The 27,252-nt window shown below is 39.1% G+C and overlaps 3 protein-coding genes and 2 long non-coding RNA genes across 12 annotated transcripts in view; 2 read left to right on the top strand and 3 right to left on the bottom strand.

Annotated features, from left to right (window-relative positions):
• Nucleotides 1-27,248, bottom strand: part of LOC126870304 (uncharacterized) — a 104,756-nt gene extending 77,508 nt beyond the window's left edge. Inside the window, exon 1 of one of the 2 annotated variants that reach the window (XM_050627880.1) lies at nucleotides 26,663-27,248. The gene's annotated coding sequence lies outside the window, so the exon portion shown is untranslated. The remainder of the gene's footprint in view (nucleotides 1-26,662) is intronic. The other variant, XM_050627881.1, reaches the window with a different exon arrangement.
• The window catches only part of LOC126870309 (glutathione S-transferase-like), a 112,629-nt gene that overhangs the window by 69,291 nt on the left and 16,086 nt on the right, over nucleotides 1-27,252 (bottom strand). The window lies entirely within an intron of this gene.
• On the bottom strand, nucleotides 7,380-26,665 carry LOC126870305 (uncharacterized). Of its 2 annotated transcripts, none has more exons than XM_050627883.1 (2): nucleotides 25,077-26,665; nucleotides 7,380-9,702 (listed from the first exon to the last, which is right to left on the bottom strand). In XM_050627883.1, the coding sequence occupies exon 1, from the start codon at nucleotides 26,642-26,644 to the stop codon at nucleotides 25,433-25,435; it is 1,212 nt and encodes a 403-aa protein (XP_050483840.1). In that variant the 5' UTR covers nucleotides 26,645-26,665; the 3' UTR covers nucleotides 7,380-9,702; nucleotides 25,077-25,432. The 2 variants fall into 2 exon arrangements, with proteins under 2 accessions (XP_050483840.1, XP_050483839.1); XM_050627882.1 differs by having other exon boundaries at nucleotides 25,083-26,665.
• LOC126870326 (uncharacterized) lies at nucleotides 13,707-15,699 on the top strand. 2 transcript variants are annotated; one of them, XR_007691299.1, is made up of 5 exons: nucleotides 13,707-14,529; nucleotides 14,588-14,769; nucleotides 14,951-15,205; nucleotides 15,277-15,474; nucleotides 15,669-15,699. It is a non-coding gene; the product is annotated as an uncharacterized LOC126870326 (long non-coding RNA). The 2 variants fall into 2 exon arrangements; XR_007691298.1 differs by having other exon boundaries at nucleotides 13,707-14,769.
• LOC126870322 (uncharacterized) lies at nucleotides 15,736-20,790 on the top strand. Of its 5 annotated transcripts, none has more exons than XR_007691289.1 (9): nucleotides 15,736-15,750; nucleotides 15,822-15,976; nucleotides 16,360-16,646; nucleotides 18,014-18,109; nucleotides 18,186-18,464; nucleotides 18,540-18,808; nucleotides 18,892-18,988; nucleotides 19,151-19,667; nucleotides 19,908-20,790. It is a non-coding gene; the product is annotated as an uncharacterized LOC126870322 (long non-coding RNA). The 5 variants fall into 5 exon arrangements; XR_007691290.1 differs by having other exon boundaries at nucleotides 16,305-16,646; XR_007691291.1 differs by having other exon boundaries at nucleotides 16,272-16,646.

The raw sequence follows: 27,252 nt of genomic DNA, 5'->3' as shown, positions 1-27,252 counted from the left end.
AAACTTATTTGTGTATCCATCTATGTATATATAAAAGATATACACAAGCAAACAGATAAGGCAATCGAGAATCAATGGATTCAATAGCCGGTAAATATTTACAAAAAAAAGGAGATACCGCCGATTTTGACATTTTTTAAATATTTTGTTAATGTTATCAGTTTGAGTAAGATTTTATTCGAGGATTGCCGTCCATTAAAAAGTTAATATCAAAAAGTTCAATGAGTCATTTGCATTTAAGAGAGTGTACTTAGTCAGATTCTTAGTAAACACTTATCCAACAGCCGATCGTTTAGTCATTTTCGATTCGATTATTGGTGTTCGTTTTTTCGTGTTCGATAACGTTTTGCAGAAGAAGATTCGATTCAATGTTTGTAATATGTCGTGTATACAATTTTAATAATTACATTCGATAATTGCACAAAAATCGGGACTGAAACGTTACAATTATGGAGACGTAGGAACGACTCTATTCCTCAAAATTGACAACGCGAATGAAAGAGAAAGAGAGCCTCGTTAAAGGCTGGCGATAAGTTGAAAGATTCTTATTTGCGATTTTTGATCAATGAAATTTTTGCTAATATGTTTCTTGCGTTTTACTGGTTAAAATGACACCAAACACGATAAAATTTGGAACATATTTGTTTACTTAATAATTGATAATTAAATATTATTCATATTATATCATGTTTGATCTTATTTTAGTCGGGGAAATCCTACAAATGCGTTAGTGGAAATTTAATTTTAAAAAGCCTAAAATAAGGCAATTTTCAGTTTTGAATGATTACTCGGATACATTGTCTTAGCGATAACTGATAATATTGTATCATGTTACACTGCTCGATCGCAATGGACCGCCAAACTTCCGCGATACCTCAGGGAAATCTGCCCTTCTCAAAGTGGATACGACGGCTGTGTAACTACGTAGAGGACATTTTCGAATGTTTGTACTAACCGTTTAATTTTTGTTCCAAAATTTTTATTCTTTATATTAGATGAATAATTCAAATATCCCACTGTGAAGTACCTGTGTTATTATTGATTGGTGTTTTATAATTATATTAAACAACGAATACTGAATAACGAAGTATTTTTCGGTTAAGGATTTCTTTCGTTATTCATAATTAATAATTATTGTATATAGCAATTTCGACAAAGTAACGAAGATGTAGAGTCGAATTCGAGTACGATAAGTAGTCACAGAAAATTTATCTTTTCTCCAATTGATTGCGTCTCCTAGTTTAATGGTGTTTTATAAACGGGCCGCTTATCTTGAAAATGGTAAATCCATTTTCCTTTGTTTCGGAATATTGAAACATTACGTTCGATTGGACTATTTTACTACGTTTTATGACCTTGAGTGACCTTAAATGACCGCGATATTTAAATCCGTCTTCAAAAGAGCAACAATGGGACAAATAGGTATTCAAAACTACACGGCTATACTTAAAAAAAAAACGAAGCCTATTAAAGTGTTCTTTAAAACTCGTAAACGCGTCCATCTGAGAAAAACTTTTTCCATCGCGTAATAGCCTCCTCGAAACCAAACAACTTTTGTTTCAAACATTTCCCTGCGTCTCAAAAAATTGAAAGAATTATTCAGGTGGTTTGCTGTTGAAGACTCAGCCTGTATATCCCCAAAATTCCATGTAGTTCTGATTGTTAGGCAAACTGATATTGTAATCTAACACGAGTCAACCTCATCAAGGGGCGAGAGGGAGGGGGTGTCAATAGACTAAACACAGAAGTATTCGCCTCTATATGTACCTCTATTCGCTATTTTGAACATGAACAGAAAGATAACAGTACGGAGTGGGTGAGAAAAGCATTAAGAATTTTGATCCAGTATTTTTTAATCTCTTTATTGTGACATGAAAACTACGGAAAAAGTAATTTAAAAAAGCGACCAGATATCAATGACCTACGAAAAAGATAAAATTCATCCGGACAGAATGAAGGAAGGACCGTGGAGGAACGATTCGGGGGCACACGATTGCAACACACCCCCGAAGCACGACCGAGCAAGGACCGATCCGTCGATCCCCGCGCTGCCCAAACGACGTCGCCCCCAAGGGAGCAGGAGGACGGGGGATGGGAACTGGCAGAGACGAAGAAGAAAACAAGGAGAAGGGGGAAGAAGACGAACGGGACGAAGACAGCCGCCGCCGCCGTCGGAGGAAAGGCGGCGAGGAAAGGACCGACCGCGCCACCACCGACGCGAGCACAACGGCAGCAGCCCCAGCCCGGCAGGACTACAGGCGCACCGAAAGCGAGCGCCCCCGCAACGCAAAAAGGACCACCGCGGACACCCAAGGCGGTCACGCCCCCTCGCGCACCGCGAACATCCGCGGTGACCCTGACGTTGAACGAGGGAGCGAGGATGTCGTACGCCGACGTCCTGGAAGCAGCCAGAACGAGGATCCCGCTATCGGAGCTCGGCATGGAGCGCTTAGAGATGAAGAAGGCGATGACGGGTGCCACCATAATCCAAGTCCCCGGAAACAAGGACAGGGGAAAGGCGACGCTACTGGCGACGCGTCTGGCCGAGACGCTGGACCCGACGGCGGTGAGAATCGCCACACCGACCAGGATGGCGGAGCTACGCGTGACCGGGATAGACATCTCGGTCAAGAAGGAGGAGCTGCGAAGAGCACTGGCCTCGGCGGCGGGATGCGGCAGCGCGGAGGTGCAGGTGGGCGAGATCGGCGCCACCAGAGGCGGCCTCGGATCGGCATGGGTCAAGTGTCCGGCGGCAGGAGCGCGCAAGCTGGCCCAGGCGGAGAAGATAGCCCTGGGCTGGTCAACGGCGAGGATAAGGGCCATACCGAAGCGGCCGCTGCAGTGTTTCAGGTGCCTGGAACTGGGGCACGTGCGCGCCACTTGCGTATCCGGCGAGGACCGAGGGCACCTGTGCTACAGGTGCGGCGGGAGCGGACACCGCGCCAGAGAGTGTCCCGCTTCCGCTCCCAAGTGTCCGCTGTGCGAGTCGCTCGGGGCACCCGCGAATCACAGGATGGGCGGAGAGGCATGCAGCCCCCCGAAGGTCAAGAGGGGGAGACCGATCCGCCAACCAGCAGCGGTAGCGGCAGCAGCAGCAGCAGCCGCCGCGGCAGAGACACCGGGAAGCGCCGCCGAACCAGCAGCAGCGGCGGATGGCCGGGAGGAGGCCATGGAGGTGACCGCATAATTCAAGCGCCTGCTGCAATGCAACCTCGGTAGGTCGAGAAGAGCGCAAGATCTGCTCCTCCAGACCATCCGGGAGAACGAGGTCGCCCTGGCGGCGGTGGCCGAACCGCACCGCATTCCCGACTCGCCCAACTGGATCGGGGACCTGGACGGATCCGCGGGGATAACGTGGACGTCAGCCTCGGGCGTCCTGCTGGACCGTGGCAGCGGCTTCGTCGCGGTCGAGTGGCGGGAAGCAGCGGTGGTGGCGCTATACGTCTCCCCGAACATCGACCTGGCCGCGTACGGGGACTTCCTGGATCGAGTCGGCGAGTGCATCGGAAGATGCCTCCCCCGCCAGGTACTCGTCCTCGGGGACTCCAACGCCCACTCGACGCAATGGGGAAATCCCAGGACCAACTCCCGAGGAAGGATGCTCACCGATTGGGCAGCGGGTCTGGGGCTCCTGCTGGCGAACAGGGGCTCGGCGAGCACCTGCGTGGCGTGGAGAGGATCCTCGGTAGTGGACATCACGTGGGCTACCCCGGAGCTGCTCAGGCGAATCCACGACTGGAGAGTGGCCGAGGGGGTGGAAACGCTGTCCTATCACCTCTACATACTGATGGAGGTGGCCCTGGGGGCCGTAGACGACGTCGGGAGACGACGACCGGGAGAAAACCGTCGCCGCCCGCCACCGCGATGGCGTCTCAAGGAGAGGGACAAGGAGATGCTACGGGCGGCCACGATCGTGTCCGCCTGGATCTGGGACGCCCGACGGACGACCGAGCAGGGAAGCATCGACGAGGAGGCGGAGGAGCTCCGAAGATACATGACCGCGGCGTGCGACCCCTCGATGCCGCGCTGCGTCCCGGGGGGTGGACGCGACCAGGGAACGTACTGGTGGACTCCGGAGATCGCGGAGATGCGAGAGAACTGCGTTCGGGGCCGCAGAAGATTCCTAAGGGCCTGTCACGTAATTTTTAGGGTTGGTTGGTGGAAATAAAATATAGTTGAGTCGTAACACAACAATTAACTTTGTTTTAATCAACCTTTATTGTGAATTCACCAATCACAATGTAACACGCACTGAATTAACATAAATCACAATTCACTCCAGCTACGTTATGTAACACTTAGTTACAACAATACATTAAGTACGCGACTTATAAGGGTAGAGACCGATATAGATATGTTGACTATTCTAAGGATACAGAATAAGTGAAGTTTTACTGACGATACTGTGTCTGAGGAAAGCTAGGGGTGGGTGTGTCTAAGCACACGGGACTATCGGATTTGTTGATGACAATTTTGGTTAAGGAAGTGAGGGCAGTAGACACCATCTCCGATTGGATAATAGGACGGTTGGTGGACCAGGAAGGGTTTTAGCCGCCCTCGCGAGAAAGTTGCCAACGGAACATACCAGATGTGGAGAAAACCAACTTTCTAAGCTAACACGTGGTAGACAATAAACGTAAAGGGAAATTTAAGACAGGAAATGCTCGCTTGGTCCGAAGGACCTTAACTATAAAAATGCCCCTGGCCCCTGGTGGGCACTTAAGACTATTGAGGGTGCGCGCCAAGGATATGCAGACATCTGGGTGCCATCCTGTCCGTGGTGTGTGGCCTGGTCTCTGATATGAATTGACGTTACAGGCCCGTCGTCGCAGACTGACGTGCGACGAGGAAGAGATTTCCAACTGCTACGAGGAGTACAGAGAGGCGAGACGCACGCTTCAGTGAAACATCAAGACCGCGAAAGCTCGGTGCTGGACGGAGCTGATCGAGGAGGTCGAATCCGACCCGTGGGGACGGCCCTACAAAATAGTCACTAAGAAGCTACGACCTTCGGCGCCCCCGCTGACCTCGGACATGGATCCGGCGTTGTTGGACAACGTCATCGGGACGTTGTTCCCGCCGGAAGACACGGACGCGAGCCAACCGGCGCCACCCTCCCCCTCCGTCGACGACGACGACGAGGAGGCGGCGACGACGACCGTGTCGTGTAAAATTAAGGTAAAAATAAGGAACTTGTTAATTTCCGAAAAGGAGATTAAGTTCTTTTTATTTTTTACTCAATTTATACAATTTTTTCGGTTCGCGATGATACACTTTCGATACTTGGATTAGTTAAGAATTTTTTTATTAGACTAACTAGATGATTTTGAAGGGAGCATTTATATTCTTCCATTCGTTGGAGTGGGAGAAGGTTTTGTTTATACTTAGTGTAAAATTCGGAGAACGGCTGGAGTGATCGAATGCCACTCAGGCGGCTGAGAACGGGTGCTGACCGGACGGTCACACGCGATAAGGCGTTCGGAATTTCGGTTTGTTATATACAGTTGCTCGAATTTCGTCTGTGACAACCGCAACGGGATGGAGCGAAGAACTGCGAGTGACCGACGAAGAACTCTTCGAAGCAGCCAGGAGGACGGCATCCCGCGACGTGTCGCCGGGCCCCGACGGAATACCTGGCAGAGCGTGGGTGGAGTCGATCGTCACCATGGCTCCCCGCCTGCGACACCTGTTCACCAGATGCCTGGAGGAGGGCGTCTACCCCCGGACATGGCGGACGGCCAGGCGAGTACCTGCTAAGGATTCGGCGAGAGGCGACGTCCATCTGTCACCACTGCGAGGAAGAGGAGGACACGGCGCAACACACGCTGGAGTTCTGTCCGGCGTGGGCGGAACCACGACGCGTCCTACGACTCGAAATCGGCGAGAGCTTAACCCCCGAAGCGGTCGTCGCGACCATGCTCAGAGGGCGCCAGGAGTTCGCCGCCATCCGCACTTACTGCGAGCAGGTCATGCTGGCGAAGGAGCGGGCGGAAAGAAACCGAGAACGAGCCCGCGATCCGTCCAGGACATCGCAGCACCCGAGGAACACAACGCGCCACAGGGGCGCGACGCCGCCACCGGCGCCGCCGCGGCCACCGTAAAAGCGCGAAGAACCAGGAAGAGGCGTCAGGGGACGGGGTCCCCAGGATGACGCAGCAGGAGCGAGGCGCTAGGGTGCGTGGTCCCCCCCCCCCCCCCCCCCTAGCGGTCAAAGAAGAGCAGGACGCCTCCCTTCGACGAAAGAAGAGATAGACGCCCGGGGGTAACCGGTAGTAATTCGGGAGAGATCCCGGGTGCATCTCGACTCAGGCGTCAGGACAGGCCACCGTGGAGTTTTAGTCGGTAAGAGTCCGACACTACCCGCTAGCGGGTGTCCGTGAGGATTTCTCCACGAAAAAAAAAGGTGTAGGTTATGATGTAGAAAAGTGTCCGAAGGTCGGGGGTCCATATCCTATCTCTGATGTGGACGGAGGTGCGTCACAGCCTTGGTGTATGCTATGATGATAAGGTGGTGATGTCTCCAAAAATGTCCGAAGGTCGGGTGTCGATGTATTATCACTGATGTAGGATGAGATGTGATTGATGTCACAAGAGCTTGGTCGAATATTAACTTTCAACAACTCTTTTCAAACTCACCAGTCACAAGCCACGGTTTACTGAATACATCTTTTTGGAAAATCCTTTTTAGATTTTCGTACAAGGAACATGGTTTGTTTGACAAGGGATTTTCTTTTGAAGCAATTTGGGGTGACAAAAAGGTCTTTTTGTTAGGTAGCTTATCAATAAAAATGTTTTATTAATGACGTAACTGGAACGATTACTGACGAATTGAAATAGAATCGACGACCAAATGGAATATATCTTCTTTTCAATTTTCATAAATCGAAAGCCCTATGGATACGTATAAATGTTTCTTTTACTCGTAGTAAATTATTATTATTCTATTATACGTGTGTATACTACAGAAGGACCATACTAATAGGCACCAACAGCTTTCATCTAACATAATATTTTCATGGAATCTTATAATCATTTTCGCCTCATTGTCTCCGAATAAGTCGTATTTAACAACATTTCGAATTTCGATTTGTTGAAAAAGCCGCTCAATTTGATGCACAAATTTGACTTCGCAAATCGCCTTTTTGTACTCCCCGTACTGGCGAGAACGAAGATAAATGTTCGGCACTGAGCTACTGCTCAGTTGCTACGAGTTAATCCTCGTTTTGCTTCAAGTAAATGAAACGCTCTAATCTGTAAGACGCCCATAAGATTCGGTTGACGGTGGCTGTTTCGTGTTAATCGGTCTCAATTTTCTAATTTAATTATTGTGCTCGATTTAATGACATGGCGATCTGGTCCAAAAAAAAAAAAGTGACTCCTTTTTTTGCTTTGATATAAGATTTTTATTTTTACGTATGAAATATGGCGAAGAAGTAGTGACCTCTCTTTTATCGATGTAATCATATTAGGGGAACGCAGTAAATGGCTTCTGCAATATCATTGAACTATTCGTATCCCTCGATTAATCAAGTTCCCCTAGGTCAGTGGTTCACAATTCTTGAAGCGTTTATCGATTAAAAAATAGTTCTAAATCTTCTTCGATTTTCTCCAAAGAATTTTCAAATTGAATATTTAAGACAACATTTAATGAATTCAAATTGAAACGCCTTATTTTATCACGTAAACGATAATTAGGAAAGAGAAAGAATTCGTATTCTATATAGAATATATATTCCATGCAAAGTGTTCCAACAATTTTTAAACCTTTACAAATTTTCCATAACATACTAAAGGAATGTCAGTAATTTGTCATCTCAGTATGCCAATTTCCTTAAATTATGCCAATTGCCAATGTATGCCAATTTGTATAAAATTTAAATCTACCTTTTATTGGTAATCTAAAAATCATTACTTTCTTCAATAATATAGGAAATAATACCTTACAAATTGCTCAAGAAATACGCAAAATGCGTCGAAGGTAACCTAGCCAAAAAGATAATAAATAAATAAATAAAAAAGAAATAAATGAATTTAATAGTAAACATGTGGGTACTTGTTGAAATTTGCACCATTTGACGCGAGCAAACCGTTCGAAAGGAAAACACGTTCAGCCGCCAAAGCTGTGGAATTGAGATCACTTAATTCCGTTTGAATCCATCCATTCTCGTTTAATGGCCTATTTGTTTTCAATATCATATCATTTCCAAACATATCGTTCCCGAAAGGCGAAACAAAATGGCAAAACAAATGTGAATACATATCACGAGCGAAGCAGAAGTGCGAAGGTTCTTCGGAACGATAATAATAAAATTGCATGGGAACTATGGATGGAATACAAGGCAAAGGTGTAAATGGTATTATAAGCTTTGAAACGACCGTATGGAACGAGAAAAAATTGATCAAAAAATTGAGTTAAGCCCTTTGAAGCTAGGAACAACACGCTTTGATGTTTTGTTTAAAAGAGAGAGTTACGCAAAAATTGTATAGGTATTCCCTGAAGGTAAATCAGATTTTGTTGCCGAATAAATAAACGAGATTTCAAGTTTCTTTCGAATATTACAAATTTAAAGGTTTTGGTGGCATTTTATCATTAGTTCTATGATAATACAACTTTTTCATGAATTCTTTTATTATAAAAATATTACTTCTAAAATCCCCGCTTTAAGGGACCAAATCACATGGCTAAAATTTTTAATCTTTTTGATAGATAGTCGCTGTTGATACTTAACCGAGTATGGTCATATAGTCGGTTAAATAAAATTTCCATCCTTTCAAATATATATTATATTCGTCAGTGGTAAATGTTATCTGTGTTGGCATAGTGAATAAATATATTGACGTTCCGTGTTTTAATCAGCAGAATCGTAATCAATACGTGTTTTCTATGTGTATAGAGTGTTAAAAACTTACTTGTTATAGCCGTGGGAGATGGTGATCTGTTAGAAAAAATGGATTACAAAATTGATCTGGAGTATAATTTTCAAGGACAACAGTTTTTATTGCGTCATAAAGTTCTCATGACGAGGAAACAGAAGTGTTATAGTCCTTACACGGATATAACATGTTCTTTTGGAAAAAGCTGTTTAAAATTTCATTAACCTTTACTCTGTATTTATTATGTTGTTGAAAGTATGTTTCAAATAACAGTTAATATAAGCATCAAAATAAATAAACAACAATTAATTAGATAATATCGTAATAATATAATATAATGGGTGTAATAATAAATAATAAAGCTTAGAAAATGTGCTCTTGATGAAGCCGGTGAAAATTATCCTTTGTTCCGTAGTATATATAGGGTAAAACGAATGGTAGACCGCAGCATAGTGGTTTCCAACGATCCACACTTGTTCTAATTCCTCACTCAACGTCTTTCGTCTACGTCCATTGACGTAGAAAAAAGTAAGTTATTGTAATATCGGAATATATTAAAGGTGTAATTTTGTCCGATTAATTATAATTTATTAATAATGGATTGAAAATACAGATATTAGTTAGACAGAGAAACGATGTTTGATTAACAGGAAAACTAAATGCAACGCTCGTATTTACATCAAATAACTTGACAACTATTTGGTAACTCTCTCTCTCTCTCTCACTAGCAACTCTAACACTCGACAACACTCGCAACTCAATTCTAACGACTCTATGCTTCGACGTCTCGATCAACTCTGAACCTCGCCAATGCATTCCTGCTCGGTCCTGCACACACACACACACACACACACACACACACTTTTCGGCTCACATACTCTGGCCTCTCGATTGCCACTCCTTGAAATATGAAACCGTACTTCTGTTTTGACGCTGCTTATCTTTTCTCGCGTCACTGTTACTAGGCGCTCTTGGATGTAAACAAAGCACAAAAAGACGGCGTACACGGTGTTTTCTAATTTCAGCCGATCTCCAATCAAAGCTATTCTACGATATTACATTATCGTATAATAATAAGCTTTTAATCGTTTAATAATAACTCGTCAAGTAGAAATTCCACACGAAGTATTGTGAAGAATAATACTGGAAGAAGATCTATGTTCTTACGAGATTGGCTGTGTACAACAACTTTGTTGGATAGATTGTATCGTTTGACGAAAATTTTATTGTTGAAAGTTAAGAAAGTTGGAAAGAAAACCCACGCTGTCTCGAAGATATCTTGTTTTTCAAATGCTGTAAATTGACAAATAACTAGATATTAGTATTGACATTATTTGATGTCATATCTGACTTTAAAGTATAAATAAAATCAATCTAGGAATTAATGAAATTTCAAACATTTTTTCTAAGAAAACAGAAGTTTTGTTCCTCCTAATGAGTATCACATGATGCAATAGAAAAATAATTTGACATTGAAAATCGTGTCAAGATCAATTTCGAAGCTATAAAATCGTCTTAAAAAAACGCCGTGATAAAAAATTTTTTGACACCTTGTACAAAGGTGTATATCAACGTAAGTGTACCTGTATGTCTATATTCGAGATTATTTATCTATTCAAGATAGCAAAGTCAAATACTATATAGAGGATTTAATTAATGTGTATATCAACGTATGTATCACTATATATAATACAATAATATTCTCGATATACGTACGCGCGTGATAGAAGGTCGTTCGGGGAAAAATGTTCATGACACCGATATAAAAATACCATATAGAGGATTTAATTAACGTGTATATCTACGTATATATCTGTAATATCGTGATATAATATATTTACAAGAAATGGATGATAAGAAATTAGTAATAATTCACAAAAAAGGATATCGTAGTAGAAATATTATAAAAAAACATTTTCTGTTTTAGTGTAGAGTTACTCCTTCTTACAGACAGTGTCGTACAAATCTGTACGTCTCTGAGAAAATGTAGGTATCTGAGCCCTTACTTCCTCAACAACTTTTAGATCTGATAGAAAAAAGAAACATACGAAGTAATAAGTAATGCTTACTAATAAATTTAACAAATACAGAGGAAGATGGCTAAATCGATAAATTAACGAGACTAAAAATTAATTACATCATGGATCTCTCGCTTTTAATTTTAAGCTGTAAATTACCGATATCGGTGACTTTTTTTTTTATTTATTTGTTGAAATTTTTTTTTTTTTTTTTTTTTTTTTTTTTTTGATATCGGTGACTGCCATATTCTCTTGAATTTCCAAATCGTAAAGAATCTTTCCCCAGGGATTGGTCAACTGTGTATGTCCCCATGCGACGTAACTTGCTTAAGGAACACAAGCCGGTGATATGCAGGCAACGTATAATTGATTATCATTCGCTCTGAAACGCTGAAGTAATGACCAGTGCAGTGGTCCAGTGGTCATATTGAATGCCGCTGGATATATCAGCATTTGGCAACCTAACCCAGAGAAGCAGGAAATATGAAGCCACCGAATACCAATTAACTTCGTAGTTGCACGGTTCACATTCCATCATTTCTGAATATGCGAGGACAGTCCTCTTATTGTGCTTTTAATTCTTTTATTTGTTTCATTTTCAGCAAATATACTGGTTTTTTAAATTAAGCTTCTTTTTATACAGAGTTACAGATTATATTAATTTTATATAGAATATATTTAAGAAAGATATTTAATTTTTTGCTAGTTAAGTATTGGTCGATTAAGTTACTGTACCTTTGTTCCGATAAATGCGTGCCATTTCCTCGAATCTAATATCATAGCAAATGCCAATACCTATTTTGCAGCCCTTCACATCGAACGTCGTTAGGGAGTTACCAGGACTGAGTGAATCACTCTCTCGAAAAGTAATCTTATTAGGAATGTCGATGTCGAATAGATGTACCTAATAACATAAAAATGTGGTCGCTAATTCTATTGCTGCAACTTTTGTAATTTAATATCAAAGTTACCAACTCCTAAACTTTAATTATTTTTTATTTAATAACTGACAGCGTTTTTATCACTTTCTTTTATTAAAAAATCTTATCATTTAATAATGTTTAAAAAGGAGAAAAAATAAGTAGAATAATATTTTAAGTATGTGAAAAATGTATACAACAACAAACACATTACAACAAAAATGGGCGTTTCCCGTATCATAACGTATTTTATAAACCGTAAATTATAGAATTGGTTATAGTATACGTATGTACATATGTATATTCCTAAATTATTCCTAGATAGAGTCACTTTCTTCACCCCAATATTTTCAAATTCAAAGCCATAAAGGAATATATTACTTACCTTTCGGTGTTTTGCTATCAAAGTTCCATCGGGACCCCAAATAGTACAGGTATTGTACAATTTAGCGCCCTCTATTTCAGGCATCGTACCACCAACTACATAGATGTTGTTTTCTTTAGCTGCGTTCGATGAAGCAACGCTCGTTTCACCATCAGGAATACTCTCGGCGTATTTTGGAAAGTACTCTGCATTGCAATATTTCAATTAATGAAAAATAACTGTCTTTTGTTCCAACCATAAATTAAATTGAAATGTTTGTCAGTTTTTTATTTTTTAAATTATTAAAATAACTAAGTTTTATATTTCGACTTAATTAAATATGCAATTACTTAGCTAATAGTATATATAATAAATTGTTTCTACAGGTTCAAAATGAAAAATGAATATTTAGAAATATTTAATTACGACAATGCTATTTGTGTTAGCATCAGTGGCTTGTTACTCAACGACTTTGCTAGTACTTTTTGAAACATAAAGTTAGTTTTCAATTAACACTTATACTAGAGACGGAATTATAAATGCAAAATAATTGATAATACTAATTTATAAGTACCTAATTATTAGTATCTTAAAAAATATATTTATACAAAAATCACGATAATCATGAAAATGGGGAAATCCTATATTCTCGAATCAATTCACAATTTATTTTGTATATTAATTAGATTCCGCGCTCATCAGTACGTACTCACTCGTACGTACTCGAGAAAATGTATCGGCAATTCCTCGTACGACCAGAGGATCGGAAATATCAAAGGATATTATGGCGCTGCGCGAGTGGAGAAACAGAAACATATGAGCTTAACACCGTAATACTCTTATCATAGAAATAGAAGCAGTCCTCAATTCCCGCCCGCTAACTCCTATCTCCACCGATCCAAATGATCTCCTAGCTCTCACTCCCGGACATTTCCTCATTGGCGATTCATTAATGTGCTTACGTGATCGAGATTTCAGAGACATTCCATCGAACCGACTCTCCAAATGGCAGCATATCCAACAGCTTAAACAACATTTTTGGAACCGCTGGCATAAGGAGTATTTGAACGAGCTAACCAACCGCAATAAATGGAGCAAGGGTGGACACAGCATCCAAAAGGGCACAATCGTCATCCGCAGAGAGGACAACGTTCCCTCCATGCATTGGCCTCTGGGCCGAGTTATCAAGGTTCAACCAGGCGCCGATGGTGTCATCCGGACAGCTACAGTTCAGGCGGCAAAGAGCATTTTGGATCGGGGCGTCAAAAGGCTTGTCCCACTGCCAATTCAACCCGATCTCGAGAAACCCGAACAACTAGCCACCGAGACGAAATAAGATGGGAACTTCAACCACACCTCGCTAGTTTGATCGGTACCCTCTCAACGGGGGGAGAATGTTACGCCATGCGGCTTACAATAGGTCATATTCTTAACTATCGATCGCGGCACTATAATGTCGCAGACGGATCGTCGCGTCTGCCTGGCAAACAAACATTGTAGTGGCAAGCGCATGGTCCATTAAGCAGGGCGACTTCCAGAAACGTCGACTCGTGGCCCGTATTTTACCTCGCAGTAAAAGAATGTGGCGTGATCCGAACGTAGTGGGTGTCGCCTTCCAGAAAAAACGAAAAAAATCGAAAGGCGTTCAGAACTTTTCGAGAAGTCGAACCGTCAACACATGTGGTATGTCGCGCATTACTTATCAACCAAAACGCAGTTACATTTTTTTTGTTCCATTTATATCTTTCTAGTTAATAAGTTGTTGAAATAAACATTAATTTATTTGTGTTAATTCTGTGGAATTTCATTGAACTACCCTTATTATCATAATCGAAATAAGGGGATCGATCAGTTCGTGGCGTCGATTATTTAATCGTAACGGGAACTTACAACTCTCGTTGACGTGCTATCTCGCGATCGCGTCTCTCCGCGAACGGTCGAAACAAAATGATTCACCAAAAACTGTCCTGAATTCCTAAGAATTTATTTACCGCAAAACTGACAAAGTGTTTATTTAAAAAATGAGGTTGAAGGTAGTCCTTTTCTTTCATTTCATTCATTTTCATTTTCTTTCTTAAGTATGGCTAACACAATATCTAATCAATTAAAATTTTATATTTTCACGTGAAAAGTTTCTTTAGATAATTATTATCAACATGATGACTAACTCTTACGGATTAATACGTGTCTGTAGGGCAATCCGGTGGACTTGATCGGCTTTTTACTTCGAAAGTTGAGTAATCGGTGTCGCTTTCTTACGCATCTTTGAACTGTATAAATGTTTTAAAATTGTTTGATCCAGAATGTACCACACCGGACAATCAAGAAGGCAGGTGCCTTGACTACAGAAAATGTAAACCTCTGCAAGAAATATGGCAGATACAGTACCGTACAGCCACCGATTTTTATAGACGATCAGTGTGCAGATACCAGGTCAATGTTACGATCGTTTGCTGTCCGAACGATCCAAACAAAGAGAAGAGAGAAATTTTAATAAAAACTGTGTATAAGTATAAGGCTTTGCGACCACCATACTGTGGTTTTAGCAACGTCTCTCATACCAGGGTGGTCGATGGTAAACCAGCTGAACTTGGTACGTTTTATGTCTTTCTTTCCGATTAATAATAAGCCATTTACTGCAAAGCATGAACTTTAAAGGCATTAAACAGCACATCAATGTACATTTCAATTAGACTAAATAATAATGCTATGATTTTATCGGTAGTAACTTTACTTATTAACTTGAATTATTTCTTTCTTTTACTTCATGTTAGGAAGAGTATCTTTTTGCTTGAAATAAAAAATTGATATAGGAGTAATAATATGGATAGAGATCAAAAACTGTTAGGGCAGAAATTACACGTTTGAACTTTATAGTTCAGTATAGTTCAAATAGAAATTATATAGAATTATTTAATAATTTGTATTCCACTGGAATAAAAATTTAATTTCTGTCTTTATCAAATCTCTATTTCAGAGTATTTGTACGTATGTACTTATCGTCTGCTGTATGATCGAATATCGAATAGGTAATAATCGTTGTTACCCGTTATGTGACAAAAAATTACGTATATTCACAACTATGACTATTGCATTTTAGGCGCTTGGCCATGAATCGCTGCATTAGGTTTTCGTAATCCCCGAAACCCAGACAAACCACTATGGAAGTGCGGAGGTTCCCTGATATCGGCTAGGCATGTTTTGACCGCAGCACATTGTGCACATATGGATGGAATAGAAAACATACACAATCATAATATTGCCATTCTTAGATTGGTGGAGGAGGTGCCATTTTCGAGTAAGTCCTCAAATATATATATATATATATATATATATATATATATATATATATATGCTATTGAGTATTGCTGAAGTATCATATCCTGAAATTTCTTACTGTACACATATATTGTGTCATAAAGCGTGTACAATTCTTTCTCATACTTTTGGTCATTCGTTTCCTGCATTTTCATTTATTTTTTTATTTTTCAGGGTACGTATATCCCATTTGTACGAAAGAGCAACTTCGTCGGCTATAACCCCCTTGTTGCTGGATGGGAAGCGTTAAGATATAGTAAGTGATATCAATTTTATAATAAAATTAAACAGTTCCAGTCTTAAATATCTTTCTCATTTTCTTCGTAGGACGACCACGACCTAATGCATTAATGGAAGTACAAATGCCAGTGATTAAGAACGCCGAATGCAAAATAGCTTATTCCAAATTTCCTAATGCACCTGATATCACTGATGGTATAATATGCGCCGAACATGCTCAGGGTGGAGAGGATTCTTGTACGGTAATTAAGTTACAGAGTTACTACAAACTATACGGTATCTGAAGACACGTCCATTCGAATTAACATCAAATCGACGTCTTAAACATTAAAAATAATAGATAAACACAATTTAATAGTTTTGCCCACTTCTCACACCTCGTTATGGTATTTAATCTAATTTCCTTCTAATCTTAGTTTTGCTCAAAATACATATAACATGTACGTTATAAATTGGAGTATTTCAATACACAAATCAATAGAAGATTATTACTGTATATAAGTATAATTTCAATGCAATTCGATCGATATATTTCAGTATCTTTGATTAAAAATTTAACGATCCTTTCAGGCTGACCGTGGCGGACCACTGCTGATACAACATGAATTAACCTCGTATTTAATAGGTATTGTGTCTTATGCTTATAAGTGCGGCACAGCTGGGTATCCCAGCGTTTACACTAGGGTCATATCGTACCTTGACTTCATTCTCCAAGCGATGCAATAATATGATATTACTGTTCCATAAATATCATTGTGTAAAAAACGTAAAGTTGGATTTTCTTATTGTGGAGATAAGAAACAGCTCAAATTTACATTGTTTTGTACGTTACAAATTATAGGCTTAAAATGTACGAAATGTAACTTTGAAACGACACTAATTTTTTACGCACGATAAACCTCCACGACTTAGGTATGTAAAGATGATAAATGTATATTAATTCTATTAATTTGGTAATAATAAACCAACTTTCTGAGAAGTTCTGTAAATTTCGTTTCTGTTGTATCAAGAGAATAATGGAATATTCCACTTAGATCGTATACTTCTTGTATGTACGTACAAAATTTTCCGGCTAATCTAAAACACTTCATAAGATAGAGAGCTTCTGGAAATTCGGACACAGAGAGTGCATAAAATACAAGATAAGTCTCGTGTCTTTCAAAATTATTTTTTATTCGCTAAAAACGTCCTGTGTACTCATGCAATCACATGCAACCTCGAAACTTCACTTATTTTTTATCACTTTCCAATTCAATACACAGTTTCTGCATTTTTGACTATATGTAAGAGAAATTTCCATTCAGCCAAAGGTGTACTTACGGATTATAGATTCCTATACGACTCTCAGTAAAAATTTATCCGCACTCCAGATAGTTAAAACTTCTGTCGACCGTATTGATCCATCTGCACTCTTCGTATGACGTCAATATCTGTTCAGTGCTGCTGCGCAGGTTTCTTTGTGTTACGTCAATTCGTTTGTGACCGTTGCGCGAGTAATGGCGCTTTGCAATGGTGATTTGCAGGAAAACAGTGCAGGATGCTGTGATTCGTTTCTTGTGGTCGGAGGTTATGTTTGATGCCTATATTTATCAAAGATTTAATGCACATTATGGAGAAAGTGTTTTGTCACGAAGTGTGTTTGAATGGGCACAAAAGTTCAAAGAAGATCGCACAAGTGTTATGAAAAAACAGCTGGACGCCCGTCCACATCCACGATGACAACATTGAACGTGCTCATGAACTTATGCTCTATGGAATAGACGAGTGACACTGGATAATGTGGCAAATCATTTGCAAATCAGCCACGGCTCTGCTTATGCAATAGTGCACGACAGATTTGGGTTTTAAAAAGTTTGTGCGAGATGGATGCCGAAAAAGCTGATGAAAAGGTGAAGACGACGATGCATTCGTGGTTCGCAGCTCAGCCCAAAACATTTTTTAATGAGAAAATACGAAGGTCCTTCGGCAAATGGACAAAGTGTATACAGAAATCGAGTGATTATGTCAAAAAATGATGTATGTCTTTTTTGACAATTGCTTAAAATAAATTTTACACCGACAGAGCGGGTAACTTTTTACTCACCCTCGTAAGACACTTAAATTTCCAATCTATTATGATGAATAAAAGAGCTTATACTATTAAATCTAATTGTATTTTGTTGCATGAGAGTACACGTGTATGTGATGTACATTACCTTTATATCCCCTTGAACGCTTCAATATTGCGCATATATACCATATTTTGTACAGCTTCTATAAAATTTCGTATGTTTGTTTAGGCTGTTAATCTAGAGGCTGGAGTACAAAGAAGTGGCACAATGATGTGGGCTGATGACATTTATAATTATCAAGGAATCACCCCTACATTCGCTCAGGTATATATCGTTGACTATAACGTATTTAACATATATGATTGTTAGAATATTAATAATTAATTTTTAATTCTATCAGAATTTTAATGAAACTGTCCCTTGGGAAGGAAGAACTGATACCTTGATATCACGGTTTGTACATCCTATATACACGACAAATTTTAGAACATTATATAACGAAGAACCAGATCGTCGTGGCCATGTGATGTGAATAAAAGGACTTGCATCTGATGATATTTTTATAATGTTAGATAACATAACTAAGCATCTTCACAGTAAGATAGGATGACATGGTTTACATGAACTTAATGTTGTTCACTTGAGTGATGATATTATAAGGAAAAGTGTAATATCACAGGTAGGATGATTCATAATTTAGAACTACTAACTCATGTATGTATTAAAAATTAAAGAAATATATTAAATTTTATAGGATATTTATGTTTAGTAACCAGTAATTCAGAGATTGGTATTCATGGTTACTATAACGAGGCTGTAGAAACGCACCCTTTCTTCTTTGCAAATGGTCCTGTATTTATGTCTAAGCCGAAACTGGAACCTCTGAATAATTTAGATTTATTCTTGTTATTTTCTAAAATACTTATCTACAGTATACCATAAGGAATGATACCGTATCGCACCTAATCAAGTGCCTTAAGAAACATCAACAGGATATCACAGTAATCCCTTATCGACAGATATGTAAGTAAAAGTTATGTGTCATTGTTATACACAGTTATGTGTTAGTGTTATACACAGTTATTTATCATTTTCTATTAATTCAGTTGTAGCCACTACAATATCTATGACACTGGTAGTAATTATAAGAACAATAACGATGTTCTATAAGAGGAAATGATGATTAGGAACAAAAACTTACAGGTAAGTCAAAGTATATGTTATTTGCCGTTTGAAAAGAAAGTTACTAACTTGGAATTTTTTGATAAATAATAATTGTGCAAAATATATTGGATTTCAAATTTGTCAAAAATTGAAATTTAAGAAGCATTGTAATAATATAACATTAATTTTTTGATTTTTCAGGAGATATCATGCGGTGGATGGATAATATGTAAAAAATATTAAGCAGTATATGAATTTTCATATTGCGTAGAGATAACAAAATGAATTTTAAAAAATGTCGACATGGTAATAAGAAATAGCATCATGACAAAGAATATATAAAGACAGTTTCATTTTTTATAAATAAAAATTTGTTGTTCCAGATTTTGAAATATAGTGAAACGTTTAATTAGTATCTTAATATCTTTAAATAATTATTATTTTAGAATCAATTGTAATTGTATCATACGTACTTTTGAATTCGTGCAAGAACATATGTAATTTTGAAGTAGTTATTATTAGGAAATTGTTAGACGCGAACAGTATGCAAAAAGTTAGTATGCAGTGTAATAATTATCAATCAAAACACAAGAATTAAATTCTTGAGGAAAAAATTTCCGGAATTTCTTATTTACACGATTATAAAGAAATCCATAATAAAAAGGAGCTGCTTTCTAATACTTCTCTTCCTTGTAATGCCTATGTTAATAATAACGAGGTTCGACTTTTTGTTTTTAGAGGGATACTGGAAAATTTGAAAGTACAGTACCATTGGGAAGAAAATCACGATATTGAAAACGATATTTGCAAGTAAATTTCCAAAAAATCTGTTTTCAAATTTTCGCTTTCTATTTCACATTAAAAGAAAGGGAGGGCTGCCTTCTTTTTCTGCAAGACAAAACAAACATTCTGAATCTCGTATCAATGAATGATGTCAATAAGTTATTTTTCTTTTCAGATTGAACAATATTCCAGATTTATTCATAATTTCATACTACGCGAAGAATAGACTTTCATAGGTATATAAAGGAAATATTAAGTATAGGAAAACTCTTTTTCATTGTAGGTGACATATGCTTCACGGTTGAACGTATTTTTGAACACATATAAATGAAAAAGTACTCTTATGGAGAAAAAGAATTGATACCTTCGATTGACATTAGATAATGTATATAAACTTATGAACAATCACTATCGGTTTGTATTTTAGGTGCACACGCAGATTTGTTGGAGTTCTTATAAAATGTACTTCCTGTACGAACGTTTTATTCTTCCAAATTTTACGATACTATGTCTCATATAATAACTATATGGATTAAACGTAATATAAATGATCCGAAAATAGACTCGAACGACATTAATTGTCTTTTTATTTATACCAATATGGAAAATACAAGTAAAGCTGGAGCAATAGTATGCAAGAATGGACTATTTATTATTTTAAACCAAATCATAGCATATTCAGAATGCACAGTATTATCATGAAATGTAAATGAATCAGTTGTAAACGAACGATTTTACTGTAAAATCATTGCCTCCTTTTTTTCATCTGAAATATAGCAGCAATGAGTACATTCTTTTAATATATAATAAAACGAGATATCTTTATAAAGTTACATATGTCATCACTGGTAACTGTTATCTCGTATGACACCAAATATACCGTTAGTATGGAATAATATTTTTATGAAGATATACTTTAATGATAGATTTTATGAATGAAACGTTATATAAGAAAAATTATCTCTTGTTATTCTATGAAGTGTAGTAGCTAATGAAGATTAATTTTACGAAGTATTAGAGCAAAAGAGAATTAAAAAATTAAAAAGATCTAAATAAGATTGTTCGTGTGGCTTAATTATCTCAATTCTGGTACACCACTTGTTACATTCTAACTAATTAGCGCTAAACAATAACTTGCAAATATTAAAGATATTAACACCTTAATATTAACACCTAAAGGTTTTCAGGAAATTTTATAATATTTGATTATTGTATATCTAGTCATTGATTGATAAAATTTCTTGTATAAGCATAGATCGAGGTTGACGTCATACGCAGATTGCATATCATTGACAGGTATCGTTTTAATTTATTTTATGGCTAGAATCGTTTGAATATTATACGAATAATTATTTCCATTCGAACGATTAATAAATCACGTACCTATAAAAGATATATTATGAAAAAGACGTGACGAAACAAAAAAATATTGGAAATTCCGTTGTCATTAGATCAATTATTTTTGCAATGATTTTTATTTCCATGTAATTACATATGAAATGGGTAATTCATTAACATCTCCTCGAATCGAATATAATTCGTTACACTTCACAACGATTCAAATAATGGACGGGAAATATATAATAAGTTTCCTGTTCTTGCGTTAAAATAGTACTGTACAAATCAGATGATACAGGAAATACCCAAAAAACCCAATTACATCCATATTGCATGACAGCACACTTGCAATGGATTTTTGTGATTTCAATGTCACAGACAATGACACAACTAATCAGAACACGTTCGAGGCTATAGACATTGAAATTACCGCGTGTTTAATACGTTTAAAGCATAAATCTAAATTTCACGCGATTATTTCTTTGTACATTGTGAAACTCTTAAATTATCTTAATCGAATAAATAATCTTAATGTAATAAAACATCTTGAAATAGACCTAGATATCTGAAACAGAAACTCGAAGGATAAGAAATCCTAAAAGGTACTAATCCTAAAATAACAAACTCCTAAATAATAAACAAGTGATAAAACCTGTTATAAATAATAAACCTTACCTGGAATAATCAAATCCTAACTAATCGAAAATAAAATAAGGCAAGCAATTCTTAATCTTTCAAGTAATTTTTCCGAAAACACAGAAAGATAGAGAAATTAAAAAGACGCAGCACAAATTGCAGCACAATGAAAGTTTCAGAGCGATGAATACGATCGTATTAAACTAAATAATTTTCAAAAGTGAAATTACACTGAAACGTATATCGATGATATTTGTCATTTCTACGATCTGTTTCGCTTGATCGTGCTTCTTTTCTGATGTAAATTCAATTTATAATACGAACTAAGTTTCCTTTATTATTATTAGTCCTGCGTCTTTTTAATTCGTCACTTCTTTTATTTCAGAACAATGACGGGCTCCAAGATGCTGTTCGGATGTTTGGCGTTAATTGCTTTTCTGCATCCATTAGTTCACGTTTGTACTTCGAGTAGTACAGCTCAAGGTTTGTACTTCGAGTTGTCTTTTTCCATGCACTTCCAATTCCAATACGATCTGGTCACGTGGCCTTCGTACAATTTCGAAATTTTACCTGTTTGGTAATCGTCAATGAAAAAAGAAGTTATGCGTGACCTCAACACATTGAAACAATTTTTATGATTTTTTATTTGCCGGTTGGTCAGCAAGTTAATGGAAAAATTTCACTTAACTATTCGCGTTAATTTCTTCGGTTTAACTTTTGGGAAATGCTTCGTTAGCTTCGGGAATATTCCAACGATTCGTTTTACGTACAAAATAAGCATGATAAATATTACATCACGGTAATGTAATATCGGAATATATTAAAGGTGTAATTTTGTTCGATTAATTATAATTTATTAATAATGGATTGAAAATACAGATATTAGTTAGACAGAGAAACGATGTTTGATTAACAGGAAAACTAAATGCAACGCTCGTATTTACAACAAATAACTTGACAACTATTTGGTAACTCTCTCTCTCTCTCTCTCTCTCTCTCTCTCTCTCTCTCTCACTAGCAACTCTAACACTCGACAACACTCGCAACTCAATTCTAACGACTCTATGCTTCGACGTCTCGATCAACTCTGATTCTCGCAACACGCACACTTTTCGATTCGCCTTGAATAGCGAAACCGTCCTTCTTCTAACGTTGTCTATTGTTTCCCTCATACCTATGTAAGAACTACCAACTACGTGCCTTTAGTCACGTAGGCACTCTTAAATGTAAACGAACCACAGAAACACGACGTACACGGTTTTTCTATTTTCAGCCGATCTCCAATCAAAGCTATTCTACGATATTACAATCGGCCTTTCCTGACAATCACATCTGCCCTCAGATGTGCTCATCAGCGCCGCTCGCACTTACATCACTATCGACAGCATTCCACCATTTCATGTGATCGGCTGCCGTGGAAGTTGTACGTGGCCCTTCGTGCTCCCCCTCTCGCTGCACTATGTATCGGTCATTTCGCAGGACTTTTATCACCTTTGACTCTCTCGAAACGTCTTAATAACGAATTATGGTGAAATCGAACCATGCGCGTATAGCAAAAAGCAATCGTTTCTAGCCGTTCACTTTGAACACCGCGAAGGTTAATTTGGCAACTACATATATATCCATGTATTGTGTTTCTAACGATTGCCAAATGCTATTTTCATGCATATAGTGATGCCATCCTTTTGTTACGAAGGATTAGCATCAGAGAAATTTTCGGCTTATTACGCATATTGGAAATGTAACGTAAGATTCATCTTTTTTTTTCAGCAAATATGCAGAGATACGCACAGGTGCGTTTGAGTATTAGAGCACCTACTGGTTACATTTATTGGAACGCTCTAGCGGATTTTACGCTGTAAAACATACGACGTGAATGAAAGTTCGGATTCATAATAAAATAAGCAGAAGATACAATCGGAAAAAGGATCTCAGCAAGACGATAGTATTAGGACAGCGTTAGGAAACGGTAGGCCAAGAAAAGCCGGTCGAAAGATGATTCGTAGAACTAAAGGAAAGTGTTGAGATATTGATCCGTTTCATAGCGCCGATGCGAGCGAAAAGCGAACTAAAAATTGCGCGTTTAAGCACTAAAATGTCTATATACTATCACGAAACTACGAAATATTACTAATCTTCTATTTACAACGAAGCTCGTAAGTCTCGTGACCAATTTACACGAAAAAAGATCGAGTTAGAGACACGATAACGCGTTAATGAAACTTCTAATCTCTAAATCTCTAGAGAGAAATCCTTAAAAGCTGTAGATCCTTAATAAACAATTTACCGATTACGACGATAAGTCCCCTGATGCTCGTAACCAATTTTACACAGAAAACGGATCACCAAAGTTGCAAGACTTTTGAGTTGGAGGGAATGACGCGTTAACGAGAGCGTCGCGACGTATAATGTTTACAAAGTTTGCGTGGAAATTAACACGATCAGGAATAAGCTGGATCGTTGTCACCGTTTACGATCGTGTTTCCGAGATGAAAGAAACAGCTACTATTATGCAATCGATCGTTTCGAACTAGTAAACGGTGTAGCGAAATAAAACTCGGTGTAAGTCTTAACATACGTTCACTAGCAGGAACGTGTTTTATTGAAACTTTTACGACTCGCTACCGGCTGCTCCAGCCGTTGCATTATTTGAATAACATCGAAGGTTGTTGACCTAGCAACCGAACGAAGGTGCGATCCAATTGGATGTGGATGTAATTACACCTTGAAATACCTTTCGTCATCGAGCATTTCCAATTCCCCGCCGAGTGTCCTCCATTTTTGCGCTTAGTCTTTACGCTCGATATCGTCGCGATTTGCAAGCACTCGCTAGCAACAGAATGTGCGATCGTCGTCGCGCGTCGCCGTTTCGACAGAATTAACGTCGTTGGAATCTCACAACGATTGAGAAACCGCATATTTACTTCGCGCGAAAACCACGATGAACGAGTTATGTCTCGTTCGGGCTAATTTCTTTGAAGTAGTCAATGTGTCGATTTTTAATTTATGCTTCAAATATGTAATATCGGAAAATAAGGATAGAAATTTTTTTCCGATTGCTTCCAATTTATTAATATTAAATTGAATATACAAATATAAATTGAACAGAGAACGATATTTATTTAACGGAAACTAAATGCAATACTCGTATCTATATCAAATAACTTTACAGTTATTTGATCACTCTCGTCACAACGAATCTAACACACACACACTCTCTCTCTAACAACTCTATCAATTCTCACGACTATTCTTCGACGACTCGAAACCTCTAACGACTCTACTCTTCGACGACTCAATTAGCTCTGATCTTCGCCAATACACTCCTGCTCGGTCGTGCTCGCTCTTGCTCTCGTCCTCTCTCACACACACACACACACACACACACACACACACTTTTCGGCTCACATACTCTGGCCTCTCGATTGCCACTCCTTGAAATGTGGAACCGTACTTCTGTTTTGACGCTGCTTATCTTTTCTCGCGTCACTGTTACTAGGCGCTCTTGGATGTAAACAAATCACGAAAGACGACGTACACGGTGTTTTCTAATTTCAGCCGATCTCCAATCAAAGCTATTCTACGATATTACAAATATTAAGAATCGAAGATCCAGTGTGGAGAATTTGAAGGGTTGACTCTGAGATTTGAGAGTAATTTCAGAGAATAGAAGCTTAATTCCTGCGATTACTTCCTTCACATACTTCCCCTTTTCGGATCTTGACACTACGCAAGTCTCTTTCGGTCGTGCCGTACACCTCGCTGCAATATGTCCAAATCCGCTGCACTCGAACACCTAACACTTTCTCCCCTCTCCGGACACTTAACACTTAGATGATCCTCACTACCGCAAATGAAGCATCTTCTTTTCTTCATTGCATCTACAGATTGACTGGGCTTCCCGTTCTTCTGGGTTTTAGCCGGCTTCACAATCGACTTTGCTCTGCGACTCTTCTGCTCTTCGTACATCACTAACCTCTTCCTCAACTCTTTGATTGACGTAGCGCCGTACAATATAGCCTTATTGTTCTCGTCGTCTATTATTCCATCCACTATGTATTCCACCTTTGCTTCCTCCTCTATGTCCACATGGCTGGCTATTTCGAGCATGCGGTACATGTAAGCCAAACATGCTTCATCACTCTCCTTTTTTGTTTCTTCAAGTTTCTGATGTACTTGCCTACTGTTGACTTTCCTCGAAAATTCTTTCACTAGCCCCCTCTTCAACTCATGCCAAGTCCTGGAATGACACTCGAAGCTCGCAAATATGTTCGCTGATCCCTTCAGCAGCTTCCTGGCGTAGACTGCCTTCTGCCCATCCGACCACATGCACGTATCAGCGACTTCCTCGAACGACTCGAACCATCGTTCGACATTTTCACCTTTGTCGCCACTAAACGACTCTAATGCATCTTCGACGTCTCTAAAACTCAGTGTCGAACCAACACATGCCCTTCGACAATATTCATCACGGTCCTGATACACCCTTCGCGTATCTCTCTTGTATCCTCTTGCGTTTTTCTTGTCATCTTCATCCTCACTTTCGTCGTCGCTTTCTTCTTCCGACGATATGTAGTTACCATCCATGGCCGCTTGTAGCCGTGCGCGTAATTCTACTTTTCTTCCCGTCGTTTTTAAACCCAAACCAGCGAGGCGCTCCTTCAACTCCTTCGTATTCATTTTCTCAACATCTTCATCTTCGTTACAATCACGCTCAGCTCTCTGTACGTTTCCTAAATCTCGTTGACCGGTTAGCTCTTCACCGCCCGTCGATCCCTTAGGATACGATTGTCCAGCCCTACACGCCCGATTCAGCCTTGCAATCAGCACTGACCTCGCATCCGATATAGGGAGGTTCATTCGCGCGAGCTTACTCCTCAGCTCCTCCAGCGTCGAACCCTCTTCACCCGACAATCGTTCGTCCCCAACGTTTGCCATTTTTCACACTACACAAACTTAAACAGTCAACGATATCGTCTTTTACCGCACCGCGTACCGGTAAATTCACAACTAGCTCGAATAGCTCTGTTAAACCGTTTCGTTTTCTGTCTTGTCCAATCCCAGACGAGCCCCCAAAAATATGTAATATCGTGATATAATGTATTTACAAGGAGTGGACAATAGAGATGTTAATCAGACAGAAAAAGACGATTGTTGTTCAACCTGAACTATTCACGCCAAACGTACAGAAAACAGCGCAACTAAATAACTAGATAGCGACTCGACTTTTACCAAAACGCAATCAACACTCTCTCGGCAACGCCACTCGCAAACTCTGTCTCCGCTCAACTCGCACTCGGCTCCTCGACTCACACTCTGTTTCTCGACTCACACTCTGGCCGTTGTCGCATTCTATTGCCTTTTTCCTAGGCCCACCGCACACGTGTTCTGCAGACGCTCGTAGCCAGGGTCACGTAGGTCTTTTCCACGAAACTATGCACTTGAAAAGACCGATGACACATTGATGGGCCCGACGGCGCCTCGGCTCTCGCGACATTGTTCATAGTTCGCCCGATATTTCTTAGGCCTTTCGTCCACGATACTAC

This window comes from Bombus huntii, chromosome 10 (assembly GCF_024542735.1).
Source record: "Bombus huntii isolate Logan2020A chromosome 10, iyBomHunt1.1, whole genome shotgun sequence".
Taxonomy (NCBI): Eukaryota; Metazoa; Arthropoda; class Insecta; order Hymenoptera; family Apidae; genus Bombus; species Bombus huntii.
The sequence above is the reverse complement of the archived record's forward strand: the minus strand, read 5'-3'. Positions and strand labels throughout refer to the sequence as shown.